At 43.5% G+C, this 25,132-nt stretch overlaps 1 protein-coding gene across 1 annotated transcript; it reads left to right on the top strand.

Annotated features, from left to right (window-relative positions):
- The first annotated feature begins 12,718 nt into the window (after positions 1 to 12,718).
- LOC116089498 lies at positions 12,719 to 16,310 on the top strand. Its single transcript, XM_031369003.1, is given in 4 exon segments — positions 12,719 to 14,521; positions 14,523 to 14,864; positions 14,866 to 15,838; positions 15,841 to 16,310. Coding segments are annotated over 4 exon segments (3,588 nt in total).
- The last annotated feature ends 8,822 nt before the right edge of the window (positions 16,311 to 25,132 follow it).

Below are 25,132 nucleotides of genomic sequence, written 5' to 3'. Positions count from 1 at the left end.
GGGCCCTGTTCTGGGCAGAGGGATAAAACAGTAAGGATGAACATGAAGGTCTGTTGTGGGGGTCTCTGTGCCCACCACAGCCAACACAGAACTAATCTGAGTGAGGTAAGAAGACAGTTCAGTTCGCAGCATTGCTGAGTAGCTGATGTTGGTGCAAACTTGAAGTGTGTGACACCGGCAAGCTTATCTCAGGCATATTTAAGCATAGCACAGTTTTGGAAAACTTTCCTGGTGATGATTTATGTGTATGACAAAGCTTAGGACATGACTACATTGAATACAAGTGGTATTGATTAAGGTAGATATAAGAAAGAGTCTAGGGGAGACATTATGGCCTGACCATTTAGATAGTACAGAGGTTACTAGACTATTAAACACATTCCCAGCCTTCTGGGCAGAAATGGGTATATATTTCCCCCTTTAAAGAGATAATCCTACATGTTTAACGTTCCTGGTTTTCCAGGTGCTTATCTGTGGGCACAAGTACCTATACTCATCCTACAGTCTACCATACCTCTTGGTTATGTTAGAGTCCAAGAATCACTGAAGGAAGACCCAGACTCAAATACTACGGAAAGTCAAAGAGCATCTATTCTGCATAAATTACCAATACAGAGGGGTCAACCATCCATTAATACGATGACCACTTGAGGGGCTCACCGGTCCCTTTTTATGTGGGGTTAGGGGAGTTTCCCAGAAGGGTTAGGCAACCTCTAATATGATTGGTAGGGCCAGAGCAGTGTGATATTAGTACAATTTTGACTGGCTACTGTGTTACTTTCATTGTATTTGGTGAGACTTTGAAGAGTTTCAGTCACCAGCCCTATTCTGGCCTTGTTATCTCCTGTGGCCAGGTGACTCAGTGCTTCAGACTTAAACTCCCTAAGTTAGTTGTAACTGATGAATGGCCCACAGTCAGTGGCTTCCTCTGAGGAGCACATATTGCTTCCCAGGGAATTGAAATTTTTATATTACAAGGTTTTTGGACCTCTAAGTTGTTCTCCAAAATTCTTTCCCTTCTGATGACATACAATGCATTCAGTCCCTCCAGGTACCTATCACAGCCATGTGGCAAGCGTATGGTTCTGTTATCTTCAATATAAATTCAGTCAGCTGGGTCCTAAATAACAGCAGAAGGGAGAGCCTTCCTCAGCCAGCTCACATACCAACACTGCCATGGCAAATAAGCTCCAGGCCGTATGCTCTTGAGAAATGAGTGACCTAGTTAGCAATGATCCAACGCAATCCACATCCACACAGATGCCACAAACACACACGCATACACACATACATGCACACATACACATGCACACACACATGCACATACACACACAAAGATACACAAATGCACACACACATGTACACATGCACACACATGTACACATGCACATGCACATGCACACACGCACATGCACACACACGTGCGTGCACACATACACAAAGATACATATACACACACACACACACACACACGCACACACGCACAAGCACACGCAGATTCAAATGGTTGGAAATTTAACTATAAATGCTGTCATTTGTGATATCTGTAATAGAGTGAGGTTTGTAGAAAACTTAGTCTTTATTGTGGAAATTATTAAAGTTTATTAAAACATATTGAAGAAGAAAGAGAGATGTTGATGAAGCAGCAGCAGAAGACAGCCAGATCTACAGGGAGGTCGTGTCTGCACAAAGGAAAATTCAATAATATAAAAATGTCACCTTTCCTAAAACTGTACTACGAAGAAAATGCAGTCCTATAAGTTGTCCATCGGTTGCTTCATGAACATTGGTGAGTTTACTTAAATGGATGCAGGGTACAGATGGTTCATACTTAAGTATGAATGAAGAGACACAATTCTTTTTTGAGATATGAATTCTAATTATTGGGAATAGAATAACATGACATTAGCGCAAAGAACCCAAATGGAGAGCCCTGAGAGAACCAGGCATAGAGCAAAAACCATATGTTAGCCCAGAGTGGAAAGGAACGACCCTCGATAACGGACTCAGAGGGGAAAGGAACGACCCTCAATAACAGACTCAGAGGGGAAATCAGTAATCTAAAATTAGATTTAACTTTAAGTGAAAAAGCAAAATTCTCTAAAACCTTTAAAAGTAATTGTTTTTATTATTTATTTATTTATTTAATGACCTAAAGTCTGGAAATAGTTTTTTAAACAAAGCAAATGAGACGACTAAATACAGCCCTTTTGTTCATCAAACAAGTTTTGCTAACTTTTGTTTATCAAAATACAGCACATAGAAAGTGAGAGTAGTAGCTGCACGGTACTACTGAAGCACAGAATTCCAGAGGTGCACCCGCCATGCCAGTGCCTGGGAGGTGGAAGCAGCACTAAGAGTTTGGAAACCTCTGGTGGTAGAGTTCCTCCAACAAGCCCATGCCTCCTCAGCCTTCTGGAAACAGCCTCCTGATGCAGAACCAAGCATTCAGATGTATGAGCCTATGAGAGCCATTCTCATTCAAACCACCACATGATTCATTAAGGCCCTTCTCTGAATGATTATATAAAAGCTAGAGGATACATGTCATAGCAATGTATTCCTGCTATTATAGGTAGATGAATAAAACAAATTAACCTCCACACAAAAAAAAAAGAAAGGAAAGAAAAGAAAAAAATAGAATTTGAGAATTGCTCTTTCCATGTCTTTGAAGAATTGTGTTGGGATTTTGATGAGGATTGCATTGAATCTGTAGATTGCCTCTGGTAGGACGGCCATTTTTACTATGTTAATTCTGCCGATCCATGAGCATGGGAGATCTCTTCATTTTCTGAGATCTTTGATTTCTTTCTTGAGAGACTTGAAGTTATTGTCATACAGGTCTTTCACTTGTTTGGTTAGAGTAAACTCAAGATATTTTATATTATTTGTGGCCATTGTGAAGGGAGTTGTTTCCCTAATGTCTTTCTCAGCCCGTTTATCATTTCTATAAAGGAAGGCTACTGATTTATTTGAGTTAATTTTATATCCTGCCACTTTGCTGAAGTTGTTTATCAGCTGGAGGTGTTCTCTGGTAGAATTTTTGGGGTCAATTATGTATGCTATCATATCATCTGCAAATAGTAATACCTTTATTTCTTCTTTGCCAATTTGTGTCCCCTTGATCTCTTTTTGTTGTCTTATTGTTCTAGCTAGCAGTGCGAGTACTATATTGAATAGATATGGGGAGAGGGCATTCTTGTCTTGTCTCCAATTTCAGTGTAATTGCTTCAAGTCTCTCTCCATTTAATTTGATATTGGCTGTTGGCTTGCAGTAAATTGTTTTATGTTTAGGTATGGGCCTTGAATTCCTGATCTCTCCAATACTTTTAACATGAAGAGGTGTTATATTTTGTCAAATGCTTTTCTGCATCTAAGGAAATGATCATGTGATTTTTTTCCTTTGAGTTTGTTTATATAGTGGATTACATTAATGGATTTTTGTATATTAAACCAACCTTGCATCCCTGGGATGAAGCCTACTTGATTGCAGTGAATTTTTTGCATTGCATTTTTCTCTGAGATTTGACATTATACCAATCAGAATGACTAAGATCAAAACCACAGGTGACTACAAATGTTGGAGAGGATGTGGAGAAAGAGGAACACTCCTCCATTGCTGGTGGCACTGCAAACTGGTACAACCACTCTGGAAATCAATCTGGAGGTTCCTCAGAAAATTGGAAATAGATCTACCTGAAGACCCAGACTCTTGGGAATATACCCAAAAGATGTCCCACTATACCACAGGTGCATGTGTTCCACTATGTTCATAGCAGCCTTATTTGTGATAGCCAGAAGCTGGAAACAACCCAGATGTCCCATGACAGAAGAATGGATACAGAAATTGTGGTTCATTTAAACAATGGAATACTACTCAGCCATTAAGAATGAGGACATCCTGAGTTTTGCAGGCAAATGGATAGAACTAGAAAATATCATCCTGTGTGAGGTAGCTCAGACTCAAAAGGACATACATAGTATGTACTCACTATTAAGTGGATGTTAGCTAAAACAAAACAAAAAACAACAAACAACAAACAAACAAACAAAACCAGAGTACCCAAGATACCGTCCACAGAACTCAAAAAGGTCAACAAGCTGAAAGGCCCAAGCAAGGATGCCTCAGTCCCACTTGGGAGGAGAAGATAGCAATCATAAGTGGGGAGGGATGGAGGGAGGGACTTGGGAGAGAAAGTGGATGGTGTGAGGGAGTGATGGGAGAGTGGAACCTAACCTGGTATTGGGTGAGGGAAAAGGACTGCAGCCCTGAGGCCCAGCAGAAACAGGCAATCTCAGGAAACAGGAGGTTGGGAGGACCCTCCAGAATGCACCAGAGACCTGGGAGGTGAGAGACTCTCAGGACTCAAAGGGAGGGACTTTAGATGAAATACCCAACAGTAGGGAGAGGGAACTTACAGAGCCCACCTCCAGCAGGAAGACAGGACATCATATGAGGAAGAAGGGGCCATCCCACAGTCACAACTCTGACCCATAATTGTTCCTGTCTTAAAGAACTACAGGGATGGAAATGGAGAGGAGCCTGAGCAAAAGAAGGTCCAGTGACAGGTCCAAAGTGGGATCCAGCTCAAGGGGAGATCCCAAGGCCTAACACCATTGCTAAGGCTATGGAGCGCTCACAGTAAGGAACCTAGCATGACCGCACTCTGGAAGACCTGACAAGCAGCTGAAAGAGTCAGATGCAGATATTTGCACCCAACCAATGGACAGAAGCAGCTGACCCCTGTTGTTGAATTAGGGAAGGCTGAAAGAAGTTGAGGAGAAGGGTGAGCCTGTAGGAGGACCAGCAGTCTCAATTAATCTGGACCCCTGAGATCTCTCAAACACTGCAACAGACTCAAACAGGCAGCAGACACCAGCTGATATGAGGCTCCTAACATGCATACAGTAGAGGACTGCCCAGTCTGTGTTCATTTAGACATGATGCACCTAACCCTCAAGAGACTGGAGGCCCCAGGGAGTTTAGAAGTCAGGTGGGGTGGGGGATGGGGGCATCTACGTGGAGACAGGCGGGTGGGAGGAGGTATGGAATGTGGAACAGTCAGAGGGTGAACAGGGGGCGGAGGAATAAAACATGAAGTGTAAAACATTAATTAATTTAAAAAAGAAAAGAAAAAAAGGAAAGAAAAGAAGAGTTCAACCCCAGGCTCACCTACATTGCAAGTTCTAGACCAGACTGGACTGCATAATGAGACCTCATCTCAAGTAGACAAAAAGGCAAAATATAGCAACAGCAACACAAACAATCAGAAACTGTCAGCCTGATTTTTAAAATGACCAAAGATCAGACATATGAGTCCAGCCAATGGAACTATGTCCCTTAGGGGACAGAGTACTTGACACCACAGTGGCAGGAGAGAACCAGTCCCCACAAGTTGTCCTCTGACCTCCATGTACATGCATAGTGGCATGTTTCTATCTTCTGTCACACTCACAGACATACAAATACACACATAACAAAAAATGAGTCTATGCAAATGCACAGACTGCTAATTGAAGTATTTATTACTAATAAAAACTGAATGCCAGGGATCAACTGCATGTGTCAATAAGCAGGGGATGATAGGATAAGGAAGGCTTACAGTGTTCAGCCTTAGCAAGTGTTACAGCTACACAGCCTCAATGGGGAAGCAACCTCAGGTGCAAAATGCTGATTTAAAAAAGGAAGCTTTAGAAGAACGCACATCTATAAAACATCTTGTATGAATTTTAAAATGCTATGTTCTCTCAGATACATGTTTAAAATGCATTACAACTTAAAAAAAAAAGCGAGCCAACGGAAAACATAAAAACAAGTTGAATATCTGGTATAAGAAGTATGGTACCTGGTTGCTAAAGTTGTACAGGTCGGAATTTCTTCCCCTGCCTCATCTCACCTCTGGACCATTGCATGCCGACAGGAATCCACTTGACACGAGGGAAGAAAAGAACAAAACAACAACAACAACAAAGGCCAAACAAACAAAAAACCCAGACCAACTAAAACCTGCAACAGTAACAAAGATCGCTGAACGTTCATCAGTGCGGGATTCTGTTTGTCCTATTTTCTGATGGGATTCTTAACTCTGGTTTGTGTCTATCTTCGGGGCTTAAAATATCTTACCTTCAGGCTTACACTCTGGTTTGGGAACCAGACTGTTGACCCGAAGATGGAGGGATGGATCTTTCTGAATAGGTCCCCCGCTGGGTGGGAATTATATCGGAAAATGAAATCGACCCACACTTAGATAGCCTTTCGATGAGAAAGGGCGTCCAAGCCCGAGGGTGAGATATTCATTAGACCCATCAGGGGAAAAGCTAAGTGTGGAATCATATGAAGCTAGAAAATAAAGCAGTCCTTAGACAATAACAGATCAAATGTTTACTCTCAAATAGTGGCACAAAGTAAGGTAGCAAATCCAGAGAAACATTTAGTGATCTCCCACTGGAGAGCCCACCCCCTGCAGCCCGGCCTATGGGCAAGAGCGAGAGCAGTCATTTTCTCCACCTGCTTCCATAACCACCCGACAAACGCAGCTTCGCCACCAACCTTTGATTTACACCTCCAGCATTCTTCCTCTCTGCTTGCAGCATCCTTATTCTTTGCTTTTTTTTTTTTTTAAATAGAGAGTGCTTTCAAATAACTTTAACAATATTTACCGTTCACAGTCTGAAGTCTCTTCTCGTTTCTTTCTTTCTTTCTTTCTTTCTTTCTTTCTTTCTTTCTTTCTTTCTTTCTTTGTGGAATCCTTTTCAATATATCCTGGCTTGAGTTATTTCTCTGTGTTGGCTGACCATCTACTGGGTAGACCCACAAGTTTCTCTGGAGTCTCAATGTGTTAACGGTTCTTAAATACAAACAGACAGATGCGCCTTCCTTCTCTGCCAGTATGGTGTCAGTACCTCCAGTCTCAAAGATTTTCATGCTTTCTCCTTAGCTCCTATATTTTTAAAGATTAAAAAATACGTCCTTTTAATGTAGTATGAAATTGAAATTAGCTTAAAGAATGTTAGGATGTATTCAGATCCAGAATTAATGGAGAGATACGAAATATTTAAAGTGCATCACTTAACTTACAAGGCTCTTTTCACAGATGCATCAAAATGCTGAATACCCTACCTTATACCAGACTGCTGGACCAAAATTACCCCAACAACTATATATAATCAAGTCTAGCAGAGTATCTCCTGGAAAGTAATGATCAGGTTTCCTATTTTTACCCACCTGCTTGACATGGGTCAAGTGACATCCAGTCAGACATGCTTCAGTTGTATTAAAGTATATTAGAAATTGGAACGACTATTGTTCAATATGATAGAGAAATAAAATAGAGATTTTATCATATAGGACTTAGCTGCTGCCATGTTTAGAATGAAGCTTGTGCGGATTTTTGAGGAGCAGGAAGTATGAAAACCATCTATGGTCCGTACCACGCGTCACACATGGGTCCCTTTCCCAGTAACTATGTTTCAGGCACTTCCTATGCTGCTGTCTCCCACTACCGATAGCCCCCCTGTTTGGGGGTGGGGGAGGAGACTTCATGATTTCTCCAGGGATACATGTGATCTGGCTTAAGCCAATCAGAACATTTCTCAAATGCAGTGACGAAAAGAGGAAATGACGCCATCAGCTACGGTGAGAAAGAGTTGGCACTTTCCTGGAACTTTGTGAATGTCTGTATTGCTGTTTGCTTGTTTACTTCAGACCCTCATTCGATCACCATTGGAACACCTGTGCCTCTGTGGTGGTTAATCTTGAAGATCAAACTGACTTAACTAAGAGATGTCTTGGAGCTTGGGAAAGCCACCTCTAGTACCTGTGCGAGCATTCCCACAGGGAAACAGATCGTGTAAGTTCTGACATAATCGACAGTTCAAGACTAGAGTAGATAGGTGGGTGGGCACCTTCTTAAGGACAGCAGGCCACCAGGGTCATTTTTGAAAAGCTTGCCTTGCCCTGGCTCTTCGATAACTTTTCTCCCTTCTGCCATGAGTTGAAGAACTCTGCTCCCACCGTTTCTCCTCACCGTGATGGATAGAAACCTATGAATCCATGACTAAAATACATGTTTTCTATGTTTTTAAACATTTTAAATTAAAATATAATTAGACAGTTTTCCCTTCCCTTTCCCCCTCCAACTCCCTATTGCTCTCTCTCAAATTCGTGGCCTCTATTTCTTTCATTGCTTTTCACATATCACAACAACTGGGACTGGAAGGTATCAAGCTCACTTTCGACTCGGCATTTGCACCCACATTCTTGCTTCAGATAATCTTCTTGTAGAGAAACTTCAAAGATGTTTTCCTATGTAGACCCTACTTTAAAAATTACATTTCAAAAAGTCATACCCCCAGCCACTCTGTCTAAAGAAGTCTTCAAAACACTAATTTTCTATCATAGCTCTAGAGTTGTTGTTTGTAAGTACCTGTTTTTAAAATAATGTCTCCATCTTATAAATAAAGATAACATTATTTCAATGAATAAAATATGAGGGCCTCAAGAAATAAGAATGGAGACAACATTCAAATGAGCAGCATGGTGGATAATAAGAGGCATTAACAGGTTGCTGATAACTGTAGCAGTAGCTATCTAGTTGGACTTGGGGTCTGCACATCAGGAGAGAAATAATCCATGACACCAAAAAAGCTAGCCAGCTTTCCAGAGCTAGTGATGTCACAGACATTAGAAAAAGACCTACTGCCGCCACTTTGCTGGACCAGCATGCTTCCTTAGAACATTCTAAATTTCATCCTTGTGCCTGCAGGGAAGTGTAGCTATCACCCACCATTAGAGAAACCTCTCTTTATGGTAAATGGAGAACATCACAGGAAACCATAACTGGACATAATATAGAGATCAACCGGCCATGGTCAGCCCAGCTATAATAAATAAGTCTAGTTCACAGTTCCTGCATCTACGACCAAGAACGGCATGGAATGGGAAGTGGAACGATTCTAAGAGCTAGAATACTAGCAAGTCTATGGTAAAAATGACTCTCTGAGAAGTGGCTGCATGGGTGACATCGGAACAATAGCAGTATCAATAGACATATAATATGGGAGGGGAGATGAGGTCTCTTCCCTAGAATAAGAGCTACAGGCAACTAACGACTGTTGGGAGGGGGGAACTAGCCTCTCCCAGGAATGAGGCCCCTTGCTGGTTGTTCCTTACAGAGTAGTAATAAGTACTCTACTGGGCTGTTGTTAGGTTAGAGTAGACACTGTGTGTCAAATGGTGAGGACTGCACCTCACATACAAATTGCTCCCATGTATTGGGTCACTGCAGCCATCAGAAAGATCACAAGGTTTGAAATGGGCATACTGAACATTCATTAAGAGACATCCGGGTATAAATATCAGATGTTAGGAATCTTGAGATTACTACAACAGAACACTCTCTGAGTACACCTTGCAACTCTATGACCCTCGTGAAACATCTTGTGATATTATGGAAGGTTCACTATGAGGTGATACTACATTTTTTCTGTATCCCTTGAATCCATACATACAAACAACAAAAGTGCATTTAGCATGTTGTTCTTATATATTTGTGCATACATACATCATGATACACACACATCAATGATAAACAAAGACAAAGAGGCAATTAATTTGAGAGTTGTGGGGGAAGACAGAGTGGTTGGAGAGAACGCACTTGGGAAGAACTAGAAGGAGGAAAGAGAGTGAGGAAATAATGTAATTCTGTTTAATCTAAAAATGTATTCAAAAATAAAACAATAAGATTCAAAACAAGACATAAACAAGATTGAAATGTTGAACTAGGAAGTTTTTTCTTTATCCAAATTTAGGTCAGACTCTTATTTAGCCCTCAATTATTGAGACCATTTACTTGAAGTTAAATACTTTAGACTGGGCATGGTGTCAAACACCTTTAGTCATAGTGCTTGGGAGGCAAAGGCAGGTTGGTCTCTATGGGTTGGAGGACAGATAGGTCTACAAAACAAACTCCAGAACAGCCAGCAAGACATAGTCAGACCCTGTCTCCAGATTAATAAACAAATAAATAAATAACTCACTTTTATCTGGCAAAATAGTAATGTGGACGAAGTATTTCAAATAAAAAAAGTGTAACTTCTGGAAGACTGAAATGTTGTCATCAGCATACAGCATAAGGCCAAAATTTAAAATATCAGAGAAAAGGATGTTAAAGATGGTCTTCATAAGAGGATCATATAATGAAGAATTGAATAAGGCAGGGTGGAAGATTTGTGGATGACACAGAAAGCATTGTGATAATTAGAGAATGAAAATAGGAATAAAAAAATGTCATCAGCGTCAGCCTTGCTCTTCCATAAAAGAAGTCCACTTCCTCTTAAGAAGCAAAGCTTCTTCAAAAACAAAACAAGTTATTTTGAGGTAAGGTGATAGATAAATTATGAGTTCAAAGACTTTCAACCTAATATAATTTGAATTTAAGTTGTAGTAGTTTCATCATGAAATAGAAGGGGTATAATTAAGAGTGACTCTTACCATGAACTCTCAGAGATGTAAGGAAGCAGGAGAACAGGTGTGATTGCAGATCTGAGTGCCGACCAATTAACCCTGTCTATGCCAAAGGAACCTTCTCCAAGCTTTTGGTGTTTATATCAACTGCCTATTTCACCAATTGGAAAAAAATAGTAGTAGGCAGCCACAAGATGGCTGAACATGCTGGAGACACAGACACTGAAGCAGTTAGGAGGTGGATGTGAGAGGCTCTGACTGAAGCCGTAACTTGAAGGCAGTGCTTTGAATGTAAGATGTCCCTCAGGGTCTCATTCTTGAACTCTTGCACTCCACCTGGTGGAGCTTTCTAGAAACTTCAGGAGGCAGAGTCCTGATTCGCTGAGGGTGGGACATTGCTGAAGGTTATATGTTGTGCTTTGTATGGAAATGGCCCCCATAGGCTCATGGGATTGAATGCCTTGTCCCCAGTTAGTGGAATTGTTTTGGGAAAGGTTAGGAGGTATCTTCTTGTTGGAGAAGGTATGTCACTGTGGGTGGGCTTGGAGGTTTCAAAAGCCCCTGGTAGGCCCAGTTTTACTCTCTCTTTCTGCCCACTGCCTGTGGGTCAGGATGTAAAGCACACAGTTCCTGCCTCAGTGACAGGCCTGCATGCCTACTGCCATGCTCCCCACCATGATGATCATGGACCAACCCTCTAAAAGTATAAGCAAGCCCCAGGTAAATGCTTTCTTTTATAACAGTTGCCTTGGTCATGGTGTCCCTTCACAGCAACAGCACAGTAACTAAGACACACATGGCAGTGTCCTCCCCGTGTTTTCTACTTCTTCTCCCTTGTGGAGTGAGCAGCCTCCTCTCCCTTGTCATCCACTGCTTCTGTTTTATCTCTCTGTGGTCTTAAAATCAATGGAGCCAAAGATTAGGAACTTAATCTCTGCAAAACCATGAACAAAACCCATGCCGCCTTTAAGCTGAGAGACACACAAGGTCTCTCTCTCTCTCTCTCTCTCTCTCTCTCTCTCTCTCTCTCTCTCCCTCTCTCTCTCTCTCTCTCTCTGTGTGTAGCCCATGCCATCCTGATTTTTGTTTCAATGTACAAGGAGTAGTAAGAGATAAAACTTGACTTTATATAAAATCTGATTTCCATGGGGTATTTTTGGTTTGGTTTTGAAAGGGTTAATTAAGGCTTTAGGCCTGCGCTGACTAAAAAGAAAAACTATGGGCCTGAGAATCCAGTAACAACTGACTCACATAGCCTAGAAATGAGCAAGTAAGTTGTTAGATATCATAAGAGCTGGCAGGTCAAGAAGACCTAAAACTATAAACATAGAAGAAAAACATGTCTAGGCAAACAAGGACATGTCTGGACATGTAGGACGTGCCTGGGCGGGCCATGGACCATCTGGCCCCTGAGATATGGTGTGAGGTCAACAGGAAGAAATTGTTGACTCAGACTAGAGCAACCCACAAAAGACCAAATATTGCCTTTTTAAGAAATTTCTACTTTAGACTATATGCATTTTTAAACCAACCAATCATGTGTAACCATACTGATTCCTTTGTTCCCCTAGACCCATTTTCCTATATAAACCCCTAGCTTTCGAGCCTTGTGGTCGCCTTCCCATCTCCTGCAAGAGCTTGGGAGACAGCCTGGAGCTCTGCCATTAAAGCTGCCTCGTGCTTTTGCATCAAGCTGGTCTGTCGTGTTTCTTTGGGTGCACACCTTCCCGAGACTTGAGTGAGGGTCTCCCTTCGGGGGGGGGGGGTTCTTTTATTCGGGGGCTCGTCCGGGATCACATGACACCCAAAGACCCTGAAGACCTCTTGGAGGTATGTTTGTGGTATGCTTGAAGTGCGGCACCGCTAAGTTGTGTTTTTGGTTTCGGTTTTCGGGCCCAGAAGCTACGGCTGCAAGCAGGAACCCTGGACGTTGTACCTGGGGTATTGGGAGCCCTGGATGTTGTACCTGAGGTATCAGGAGCCTTGGATATTGTACCTGAGGCGTCGAGAGCCCGGGATGTTGTACCTGGGGTAGCAGGAGAACAGGACAGTTTGACTGTTGGTTTTTTGAACAAGGGAGACGGAGTCCTCCTCCTTCCAAAAAGGGAGTGGAGAAAAGATCCTACTCCGTCAGAGGTGGCGTTTGGCTGGTTGTTTAAGACCAGGCTTTGACGAGAGTGTCTAGATATACTAGTTTCCATTGTCTGTGTAGTGTTTTTGCTTTTGTTTCTTTTGTTTCTTTGGATTTCTAGTATGGGGCAGACGGTGACGACTCCATTATCTTTGACAGTAGACCATTGGAAAGACGTTAGGGAAAGAGGACAGAACGTATCAGTGGTAGTGAAGAAGGGACTTTGGCAAACCTTTTGTGCCTCCGAGTGGCCCACCTATTGATTGGGATGGCCACCGGAGGGAACCTTTGATTTACCTACTAATAGAGCCGTGAAGGCTGTTATTTTTCAGGAAGGACCAGGATCACACCCAGACCAGCAGCTGTACATTACAGTGTGGGAAGATTTAGCATGGTCTCCTCCCCGATGGATCCCCCCATATCTCTTACCCTGCCGCCCAGGTCCTAAAGTTTTAACAGTACAGAGAGGCATGGCGAAAGAAAAACCAAAGCCGCAGCTGCCAGCAATGGAGAAGGCACATGATATTCTGCCACCTCCTCCTCCTCCCCAGAAGATATATCCAGCCATAGAAGAACCTCAAGAGTGGACTATTCCCCCCCCTTACCCTCCTCCATTAGATGTGGAACCGAAGCCTCAGTCATCGGCCTCCCCAGCCCCCTCTGCACCCCTAGCCCCAGTCGAAGGAGGGGCCGGACAGTCGGCAGGAACCAGAAGCCAACCGAGAGTCCCCTCTCCAATGTCAGCCAATTCTACGGTAGCACTACCCCTTAGAGCAGTGGGGCCACCCCCATAGAACCAGCAGGGTTTGCAACTTTTACAATACTGGCCATTTTCTTCCTCTGATCTCTATAAATAGAAAACTAACCACCCTCCTTTTTCTGAGAACCCTGCTGCCCTTACAGGTTTGGTAGAATCTCTAATGTTTTCTCATCAGCCCACCTGGGATGATTGCCAACAGCTTTTGCAGACTCTGTTTACTACAGAGGAGAGAGAGAGAATACTCCAAGAAGCCCAGAAGAACATCCGGGATTCAGTAGGACGTCCAGTCCAAATTCCCGCTGAGATGGAGGAAGGAGTTCCTCTGATCCACCCTCAATGGGACTATAATACAGCACAAGGTAGGGAGAGGCTGTCCAATTACCAGCGGGCTCTCGTGGCGGGTCTCAGAAGTGCCGCAAGACGGCCCACCAATTTGGCTAAGGTAAGAGAGGTCATGCAGGGGCTGACAGAACCCCCATCAGTGTTTCTTGAAAGGCTTATGGAGGCTTATAGGAGGCACACTCCTTTTGATCCCACAACAGAGGGACAACAGGGATCTGTGATGATGAGCTTTATTCACCAATCAGCCCCTGATATCAGAAAGAAGTTACAGAGGATTGAAGGTTTGCTTGATTTCACCCTACGAGATGTGGTTAAGGAGGCTGAAAAAGTGTATCGTAAGAGAGAGACGGAGGAGGAGAAACAGGAAAGGGAAAAGAAAGAGAGGAGAGAAGAAGAGAATAGGAGGGATAAGAGACAAGAAGAAAGTTTGACTAGGATCCTGGCCACAGTGGTTGATAGGGACAGAAATAGAACAGATAGGAGTAGACAGATAGGGGACCTGGGTGGTGAGAGAAGGCAGGAGCCAAGAAGACCCAGAAGAGAAAAATGGCAGCCAACCCTTGAGCAAGGCCAATGCTCATACTGCAAGGACTGGGACCACTGGAAAAAGAAAAGGCAGAGGGCCAACATACTTACATTCGGGAATGATGAGGACTAGGAAAAACGGGGCTCGGCTCCCTTCCCCGAGCCTAGGGTAAACTTGAAGGTAGAGGGGGCTCCAATAAGCTTCCTGGCCGATACAGGAGCAGAATATTCAGTTCTAAAAACTCCTTTGGGAAAAGTAAAAGACAAAAAGACGCTTGTAATTGGTGCTACCGGACAAACAATTGTATCCATGGTCTACTTCTAGGACTGTGGATCTGGGAAAAAGCCAAGTGACTCATTCATTCCTGGTCATCCCCGAGTGCCCCACACTCTTACTGGGAAGAGATTTGCTAACGAAATTAAAAGCACAAATTACATTTGCTCCCACTGGACCAGAGTTGTCCTGGGGAACTGAAGTACCCAAAGCCCTAGCTCTCTCTCTCCAATTAGGGGAAGAGTATCGGCTATATCAAGACAAACCTAAAATACCCACAAAAGGATCGCAGAGTTGGCTTGAACAATTCCCTCAAACGTGGCCTGAAACAGGGGGAATGGGAATGGCTAAACGGGCCCCCCACAGTAGTGGTTGAACTCAAGTCTGGAGCTACTCCCATAGGAGTCTGGCAATATCCCATGAGCAAAGAAGCCCGAGAGGGCATACGCCCACACATCATCAGGTTGCTTCAACAAGGAATCTTAGTTCCTTGCAAATCTCCATGGAATACTCCCTTACTGCCTGTGAAAAAGCCAGGAACAAATGACTATCAACTGGTGCAGGACCTTAGAGAAGTCAATAAGAGGGTCCAGGACATACACCCTACAGTGCCAAACCCTTACAACCTACTTAGCACTCTGCCTCCTGAACAGGTGTGGTATACGGTCCTAGATCTCAAGAACGCCTTCTTTTGTCTAAGGCTACACCCTAATAGTCAGCCCCTATTTGCCTTTGAGTGGCAAGACCCAGAAAATGGAAGAACAGGGCAGCTTACGTGGACAAGGCTGCCTCAAGGGTTCAAGAATTCACCCACCCTATTCAATGAGGCCCTGCATGGAGACCTTGCCTCCTTCAGGACTAATAATCCCCAGGTAACTCTCCTACAGTATGTAGATGATCTTTTGCTAGCCACAGAAACCTATGAGGAGTGCAAACTTGGAACACAAAAACTCCTGGTTGAGCTAGGTGAGTTGGGGTATCGGGTGTCAGCCAAAAAGGCACAATTATGCCGGACCGAAGTGACCTACTTGGGATATGCCCTGAAAAATGGACAGCAATGGCTTACAGAAGCTCAGAAACAGACAGTGATGCAAATCCCAATCCCAACCACCCCTCGCCAGGTAAGAGAATTCCTGGGGACTTCTCTTTTCTGCAGACTCTGGATTCCAGGGTTTGCTACTTTGGCAGCCCCATTGTACTCCCTTACAAAAGAAAAAGTGGAGTTCATTTTGACTGAAGAACACCAGTCAGCTTTTGAAGCCCTCAAGAAGGCACTACTACAGGCCCCTGCCCTGGCTATACCTGACTTGAGCAAACCTTTCATCCTTTACGTAGATGAGAGGTGGCTAGAGGGGTCCTCGCCCAAACTCTGGGACCTTGGAGGCGACCGGTGGCCTATTTGTCAAAAAAACTGGACCCAGTAGCCAGTGGTTGGCCCTCCTGCCTTCAAGCAATAGCAGCTACAGCCCTGCTAGTAAAAGACGCTGACAAACTAACTATGGGCCAGAATGTGACTGTGATAGCCCCCCATGCACTCAAAAGCATCATCCGACAACCCGCAGATCGTTGGATGACCAATGCTCGGATGACGCATTATCAGAGCTTGTTGTTGACTGAATGAGTGACTTTCGCGCCACCTGCCATTCTCAACCCGGCCACCCTACTCCCTGAAGCTGACGAAAACCCCATGCACAAATGTGAAGAGATACTAGCGGAAGAAACAGGGACCCCGTCTGATCTAATTGATAGACCATGGCCTGGGGCAATGAACTGGTTCACAGACAGTGGAAAGGACCGTACCTGGTGTTGCTAACCACCCCTACTGCGATTAAGGTAGACAGGATACCTGCTTGGATCCACGCATCTCATGTCAAGAAGGCATCTCCCAAATTAAACCAAGATGAATGAACTGTGGAAAAGACTGATAACCCTCTTAAGTTGCACTTGCTTCGTAAAGCCAACCCTGAGCAAGCTCCCTAACCCCCACCAGCCCGAGCTATTGACCTGGCAAGTTATCTCCCAAACTGGGGAGGTAGCCTGGTCCACATCTAAGGTGGCTGTCCCCTATACTTGGTGGCCACTCCTAACTCCTGACGCCTGTGCTCTAATCGCAGGGCTAAGCACCTGGGACATTGCTTGGAAAGATGTCCAGGTGTCCAAGAAGCCAGATTTATCAGGCCCGTATGAACCCCGGTGTAGCTCCACCTGGACACGGGCACTTTTGCCCAAAACACTGTTTTATGTATGTCCCAAGCAAGATCGAGATGCACAAAAGTGTGGAGGGGTAGAATCATATTATTGTAAAAACTGGGGATGTGAAACAACGGGAAATGGGAATCGAAAGACTTTATCTGCAGGTCTCATACAGGTCCATACCAACTATTCCAGCTCCCCAGGAGCACGGAAATGTGCTACCACTGGATGGTGTGTTCCCCTCAGAATCACTTTTACTAATAGAGGAAAGAGTCTGAGAACCTGGACCTCAGGTCTACAGTAGGGAATGCAGTATGAAATGAGGGGGATTGATAAAGGGTTCACATTTCAGATCAGGCTTAAAGTTACTAACCCACCACCCATAGCAGTTGAGCCTAATCTAGTAATAGCAGACCAAGTTGCTCTCCCCACAGTGCCACTAATCCTGCCCTCCAGAACACCTACAACCCATAACCAGCCAGTGTTGGCTCTGCCTCAGGGCTGAGCCTCCCTACTATGAAGGTATTGCCACATATGGGAGTCCAAATTATACTGAAGATGCTAATGCATGCAATTGAAATGAGGCAACCCGCCTAACACTAGCTGAAATCACAGGAACGGGGACTTGTGTAAGAACTGTCCCAGCAACTCATCATCACCTCTGTAATGACAGCTATCCGATCATGCAGACTGCTGGCTATCTAAAGCCAGGGCCTAATGCTTGGTAGGCTTACAACTCTGGCCTAACCCCTTGTTTATCATTAGCCATCTTCAATTCCAGTCAAGACTTTTGGGTCATGATATCCTTATATCCTAGAGTCTATTATCACCCTGATGATGAGGTTTTTCAAGTATTGCAAGATCAATATAGACATAAAAGGGAACCCATTACCGTCACCCTAGCCATCCTGATGGGGGTAACTGGGATAGCAGCAGGGATAGGGACCGTAACAGCAGCACTAGTAAAAGGGGAAATGGGACTCACACAGCTCCATGCAGCTATCCAAGAAGATCTAGGAGCGTTACAAGATACTGTTTCTAAGTTAGAAGACTCCCTTGCATCCCTGTCTGAGGTAGTCATGCAAAATAGAAGGGGACTGGACTTACTGTTTTTAAAAGGAGGCCTATGTGCTGCCCTTAAAGAAGAGTGTTGTTTCTATATAGATCACTCTGGAGCTATAAGAGACTCTATGCAGAAACTAAAAGACAGGTTAGAGAGAAGGAGAAAAGAACATCTGAGTGCTCAAGGGTGGTACGAAGGATGGTTCACTAAGTCTCCCTGGTTAACTTCTCTCCTGTCTGCTATTGCAGGCCCATTTATAATTCTGTTGCTCATCTTAACCATCAGACCCTGCATTTTCAATAAACTTATAGCTTTCATAAAAGAAAGGGTTGGGGCTATAAAACTTATGGTGTTACGCCATCAGTATCACACCTTGCCTGAAGAAGAGTATGAGACAAACATCTAGTTCTAAGATTAGAACTAGGAAAAAGAAAAAGGGGGAATGAAAGGGTTAATTAAAGCTTTAGGCCTGCGCTGACTAAAAAGAAAAACTATGGACCCGAGAATCCATTAACAACTGGCTCACATAGCCTGGAAATGAGCAAGTAAGTTGTTAGATATCATAAGAGCTGGCAGGTCAAGAAGACCTAAAACTATAAACATAGAAGAAGACTTGAGTGAGGGTCTCCCTTCGGGGGTCTTTCAGTTTGGTTTGGTTTGGTTTGGTTTTTTGAGACAGGGTTTCTCTGTGTAGCCCTGGCTGTCCTGGAACTCAGTCTGTAGACCAGACTGACTTCGAACTCAGAAATCTGCCTGCCTCTGCCTCCCAAGTGCTGGGATTAAAGGCATGTGCCACCACTGCCTGGCTTCCATGGGGTATTTTTAAAATGAAGAGCATATGGAACCATTCAGGGCTTTTCTACACCCACCTTATTCCTGGATAATTGCCCAGGGGCTTATATTTATTAGTGGGTGTCTAGGCCTTAAGCTAGGCTTGCTCCCCAACTAGATCATTTATTTAACCTATGGATACTCTTCTACGTCTGCCATGTGGCTGGTTACTGCTCCTTAATTTCATACATCCAACTTCCTCCCAGGCTGTGAATCTCCTACACCGACGCCTTCCCAGAATTCCTCTCTATTTCTGGAAGTCCCACCTTACTATTCTGCTTTTTGTTATAGGACACAGGCTTTTTATTCTAACCAGTCAGAAGGAGGAGAACATTTTTTACAAACTACTAAGGCAGGAGATACTGAGTAACAATACCAAAATCTGGCCTGTAATCTGATCTCTGCCAGTTCAGAAATCAGCATTTAAATAATACAAGGATAATCTTTACACAGTGCACAAAGACATTAACATATATATGTCCAACAAATATATGTCTATCTTCCAGGTAATTGTTGGTGACACTGTGCTGGAGGTAAGCTGAGGGTCCCCCTAAGGTCTCGACTCACTTTTATTGCTGAAACTCAAAGCAGGTTTATTTTCAAGTATATGGGCATGTCGGGCACCATGCCACTGCTGTTACCATTGTGGCAGCTGGCAGGCTGGCCAGCAGATGCCGCCCGGCAGTGGGGGAGCGAAAGGGAAGGGAGAGAATGGCCTACAACCTGCCAGAGGTCTGGTACTCTGGGGGGCAGACGCTGATCCCACTCCACCAGGTGGGCATCTGGATCCCAGTCCTCAGGGAACAGAGAGGAACAGCTGCAGTGGTGGTGGTGGTGGTGGGGGGTGTCCCTGGGCCTCTAGCCTCCGGGCATCACAGGTGATGCTAGACACCACAGAGGAGCTGAGAAAGAAGGTAGAAAGGGGCGCCCCCACCCAGCCCCTGCAGTGGAAGCAGCTGCCCAGGGGTTTGGGGTCTTGCAGCTGCAAAAGCTGGGCCAACACAGCATGTCTAGTTGAAAGGAGGCAATGCATGGTGGTAAGATTTTTTTTTTATAGAAAGAAGACAGAGAAGGTAGAAAAGTAGAGGCCAGCCATGGCCACATAGAGAAAGGAGTTAAGGGGAAGGAGAAAGAAAGTAAAGATAAGAAGAGTAAGAGGCTAAGGGGAAGAGAGAGAAGAAGAGAGGGGAGGGGCAAACCACCCCTTATATGGTGGGCTGGGCTATCTGTCTGTGGGGCGGGACATACCTGGTTGTGGTCAGTTGACTGTAGGGGTGAAATCCAGCCAGAATGCTGGGAGCTGGGGCATTGTCTAGCCACAGAATAATGGAGTGTGGACTCGTGGTGCCAGCCATTTATGTTTGGGGCCGTGTCTCCACCGTTCCGTCCCTGTGCAATCTTCCACGGGGTCTTCCGAAGTTAAGACTCGTTCAACCAAAACACAGACTGCTTTTCATGGCCCAACATGGGCTAGGATTCAGCTCTTTGATCAAAACATGAAGACAAACACTTCATGTTTTCTTTTATATGTGGATCCTACCTTGGGCTCTTTAGACATATAAGTCTAACTTAGAATACTATGCAAACCAGGAAATTTCATAAGAGCCACTAGGGGGGCATGGGGGAGGGGAAATAGTAAAAGAAAACATTTGTAGTGATCCACATAAACCAGAAGTGTTGCAAATGCTTAAGCTGGAAAGTCAAGAGCAGCCTGGGGAAGGGACGGCGGCAGTGCCAAGCCTCTGGCTCTCGGCTTTGGGTCTGAGTAACAGAACACTGATCATGCTTATTCGTTAGTACCTGGGGAAGGGATGGCCGCAGTGCCAAGCTCCCTGGCTCTCGGCTTTGGGTCTGAGTAACAGAACACTGATCATGCTTATTCGTTAGTACTTGGGGAAGGGACGGCCGCAGTGCCAAGCTCCCTGGCTCTCGGCTTTGGGTCTGAGTAACAGAACACTGATCATGCTTATTCGTTAGTACCTTTTTATTCCTCTCTTCTTACATTTTTAGTTTATTGTGATGAATCGTAATGACTACATGAGAATATAACAAGTACAACAATATCCCATATGATTCGAATCCCCTGTCTCTCTAACTCCGCTGGTGAGAGAGACCCAGAAGGTCCAGCTGGAGTCCTTCTGGTCTTTTTAAAACATCAGTTGGGGCTTGAAACTCAAAGCAATGAGTCCCTCTACACAACCTGAAACCTACAAGTTTCCCAAAGCTTTCTGTAAATTAAATGGCCAAGTTTCAAACACACAGACACACAGACACACACACACACACACACACACACACACACACACACAGCATTTGCACAAAGTTCAGGACAGCTGAGCAGAAAAATGAATTTAACAAAAGAAGGGCAAACTTAAACTCAATAAAAGAGCAGGCAATCCGACACAAGAGGAAGCAGACAATGGACTATGGTGGTGCTGAACCTCCTAGGCCTCTGAGGGAGTGAGGACGGCTGAAGGTCTGGCAATAGCCGACTAATCAGAGTCCAAGAAGCCAATGTCAAGCACCACGTGGCTCCAGACAAGACTTGTGCAGTTTTGCAGCTAGCCCTTTTTTAGGGACACCTTAAAACTTTTGGCTCCACCTTAAACCCAGTTTCCATCGCAAATCTGTGTTTCATGGGATTCCTCGTGACTTTTGCTTTTGCCTTTGCTCTGGCCTTCTCCATCACACTTCCTAATCCTTTTAATTTTCACAAGAACATTCTATACCTATCCTATCCTGAGTCTCTTGACAAAACTCTTCCCACCCGCACTTACAGTATGGACAGGACATATTATAAATGGTACATGTTCCTGTCACAACACCCACTCCTTTTTGAACATGAGATGTGTTGTCTTGTAATGATGTCATAAACAATACAATTTGTCCCCAATGCTATATTATTACCTTTAACTCTTTCCTGAGCTAAGTAGAAAGATCTTATATTCCCTCTCAGAACATAAAATGCTAGAGTCCTAGTCCATGTCTTCTGTGTCCTCCCTCTAGCATCCACTGTGATGGCAATCACAGAGGTTACAAGATGCACAGTAGATGAATAGCCCAGAGAACTGGTCAAGTGGGAGGCAGAGATGCCTGCTTCCCTCAGTGGATTAGGTCCCCTGATAGCACTAGAGATTTAAGAGGGTAGAAAATACCACAGAGTGACTGGGATTGGAGTAGGTGGTTTTCACTTCCCTTTCTATCTTCTATTACCATCTCTTCCTGTAGGAACCTTTTCTCCCAGTCCACCTCTATTCCCTGGGGACTCCACCAAACACTGATACAAGGCCAGCTTTCCTTCTTCCTGCAGAGTCTCTCGGCAATCCCTTCTAGTCCATTCCTATTCCTTTGTGCCAGCCTCTAGTACCTAGGAACACTCTGTACCTGGTACCGCCAGGAGCCACCCAGAGCTGAGAATCAGGTAGGCGATTCACACCATAGTCCCTGCTCTACGTTAAGATCTCTCCGTTCTCACTCAGCCCTATAGCAGTTGGCTTGCTAGTGCCCCACCTTTGCCTCCAATTTCATTCACTGGTTACTCCAACTCTTGGTACAAACCTACAGACCTTCCTACCCCTTCACCCACGACCCTCCAGATTATTCTTTCTCTTTCAGCAGCTTATTGGAAAGAATCCCTCTTCCAACTATATCGCTAATTCCCTAAGGACCCTAAGGATCACTTCAGCTCTTTCAAAACCCATCTCAGCCATTTGCCCCCTCCCACCTATCTCTAGTCCTCTCTGCCACTGACCAACCTGAAAGAGCACTCTCTACACATCAGAAGAAAAATCCACCAAGAAGACACTGAAATTCTAAATACACATGCACCAAACACTAGGGCAAACTGAAGTTACACGTTGACCCTCACACACTGAGTGGGAGCCTTTAATATTCCATTCTAACTAATAGACTGGCCATTTAGACATAAACTAAATAGAGAATGCTGGGACTAAATAATATTATAAATCAAATGGACCTAGCAGGTATTGACAGAATATTTCACCTAAACACACAAGAATATACCTTTTTGTCAGCACTTCATGGAACTGTCTCCAAACCTAATAACATATTTGTATAAAAATAATTTTTAAATCCATTTTCCTTCTGGTCCCTTCATTCCCATCAACAATTCAGAGACTAATTAGTTATTATTAAATGCGTAGGTTATAAGCTTTGGTTCATTACCTGACTAGCTCATTACTTATTTAACCCACTTAAACTATTCTGTGTGCCACGTGGTTAATTACCTTTCCTTCAGATCCAGCCGCTCCTGCCTGCGCTTCTCCTTAGCATCTCTCTGCTGGTTTACACCCATCTTCTCCGCTGTCTCCCATCTCACCTCTCTCAGCATCTCTCTGTGTCTTTTTATCTCTTACTCTTTCCCTGAATCCTGTCTCTTCCCACCAATGTCTCACCTCCTATTTACTGTCTTCTCTCATTGGCCTTTGGCTTTTTTATCGACAGGTGATGTTTATTAGAGATGCTCTGTACATACTTGGACAAAAAACAAGTGTCAACAGGTAAAAGAAAATTGAAACACCACTCTGCATTCCATGTGACCATTATGAATTAAAGCTGCATACCAACAACAATAGAGACAACAAAAAGCTTACAAGCTCATGGAAACTAAATACTACTGGATGAAAAATGGGCCACTTCAGAAATCAAGAAGGAAATTTAAAAGAACATTTTATAATTGAATGAAAATGAAAACACAACATACTTGAACTTAGGAGACACAATGAAGCCAGTTCTATGAAACAAGTTGAAGAACTAATATTAGCAATTTAATAGCACTCCTGAAGGCTCTAGAGCAAAAGAAGGAATAACACCTCAAAAGAGGAGACTGAGAAACAATCACTCAGGATGAAATCAGTAATTCAAAATATAATGAATCAATAAAACAAAGAGTTAATCTCAGAAACATCACAAGATTATAAACCCTTAGCTAATTTAAACCAATGACAGAAACAGAAGATCCAAATTAGTGAAATATGAGATGAAAATGGGGATGGGGGAAATCACAAGTCTAAGGAATAATAAAGACATGCCTTATAAAAATCCATACACCATCAAAATGAAAAATCTAAAACAAAAGGATACAGCTTTGATACATATGACCTACTTAAACTAAATCAAACCCAGATAAGCAATTTAAACCATATCCAACATCAACCTAACTACAGAGAAACTCAAAGCGTTTCCACTGTAATCAAGAACAAGGTAATGATGTCCACTCTTCACATACCTATTCAATATAGTACTTGAAGTCTTAGCTGGAATAATGAGACAACAGAAGGAGATCAAGTAGGAATACAGATAGGGAAGAAAGAAGTCAAAGTGTCTTTATTTGCAGATGACTTGATTTTATATATAAAAGACCCTAAAAACTCTAACAGGAAGCTTCTGCTGCTGATCGACACTTTCATCAGAGTAGCAGTGGGATACAAAATTAACTCATAAAACCAGCAGCCTTTCTATGTACAAGTGGGCTGAAAAAGAAACCAAAGAAGCCAGGGAAATGGTACCTTTCACAGTAGCTTGGAGTAACAAGCAAGTGAAAGACTTGTATAATAAGAAGTTTCAGACGTTGAAGAAATAAACTGAAGAAGACATCAGAAGAGGAAAAGATCTGCAGAGCCCATGTCGTGGGTTCATATAGTGAAAATGGCCATTCTATCAAGAGTAACCTGTAGATTCAATTAGATCCCCATTAAAGTCCCAACACAAAAATTGAACAAAATAATTCTTCACAAAAATTAAAAGGACAATTTTCAGCTTCATATGAAAACACAAAACTCAGGATAGCTAAAACAATCCTAGAAAATGAAAGAACTGCTAGAGCTCTCACCACCCCAGTTTAAGGCTATACTACAGAGCTATACTACTACAAACAGCATGATGTTGGCATCACATCAGACACCTTGAGCAATGGAACTGAAATGAACTTGAGATGTAACTCCACACACCTATGGACATTTGATTTTTCACAAGCAAGCCAGAAATACATAGTAAACAAAACACAGCATCTTCCAAAACTTATGATGGAGAATCTAGATGGCTACATGCATAAGAATTCAAATAGATCCACCCTGTACAAAACTCAGCTCCTAGTGGATGAAAGACCCCCCCCCCAATATAAGTTGAGATACCCTGAATCTGATAAAAGAGAGAGTGAGAAATAGTCTTGAACTCATAGGCACTGGAAAGGACTTTCTGAATAGAACACCACTAACACAGACACTAAGACCAACAGCTGAAAAGCTTCTGTGTAGCAAAGTACATTCTCATCAGGCAAAGTGGCAGCCTACAGAGTGGGAAAAGATTTTTTATACACTGAGGGTTAATACTTAAAATATACAAGGAACTAAAAAAATTTAGACACCAAGAAAACAAGCAAACCAACTGAAAACTGGGCACAGGTCTAGACAGTTCTCAATAATGATGCACAAATGGCTGAGAAACACTTAAAGGGATGCTTAATATCCTTAGTCTTTATGGGAATGCAAATCAAAACTCCTTTAGAGTTTATCTTACACCACTCAACA

The sequence above is a fragment of the Mastomys coucha genome, unplaced genomic scaffold (genome assembly GCF_008632895.1).
Source record: "Mastomys coucha isolate ucsf_1 unplaced genomic scaffold, UCSF_Mcou_1 pScaffold14, whole genome shotgun sequence".
Classification (NCBI taxonomy): Eukaryota; Metazoa; Chordata; class Mammalia; order Rodentia; family Muridae; genus Mastomys; species Mastomys coucha.
The sequence above is the reverse complement of the archived record's forward strand: the minus strand, read 5'-3'. Positions and strand labels throughout refer to the sequence as shown.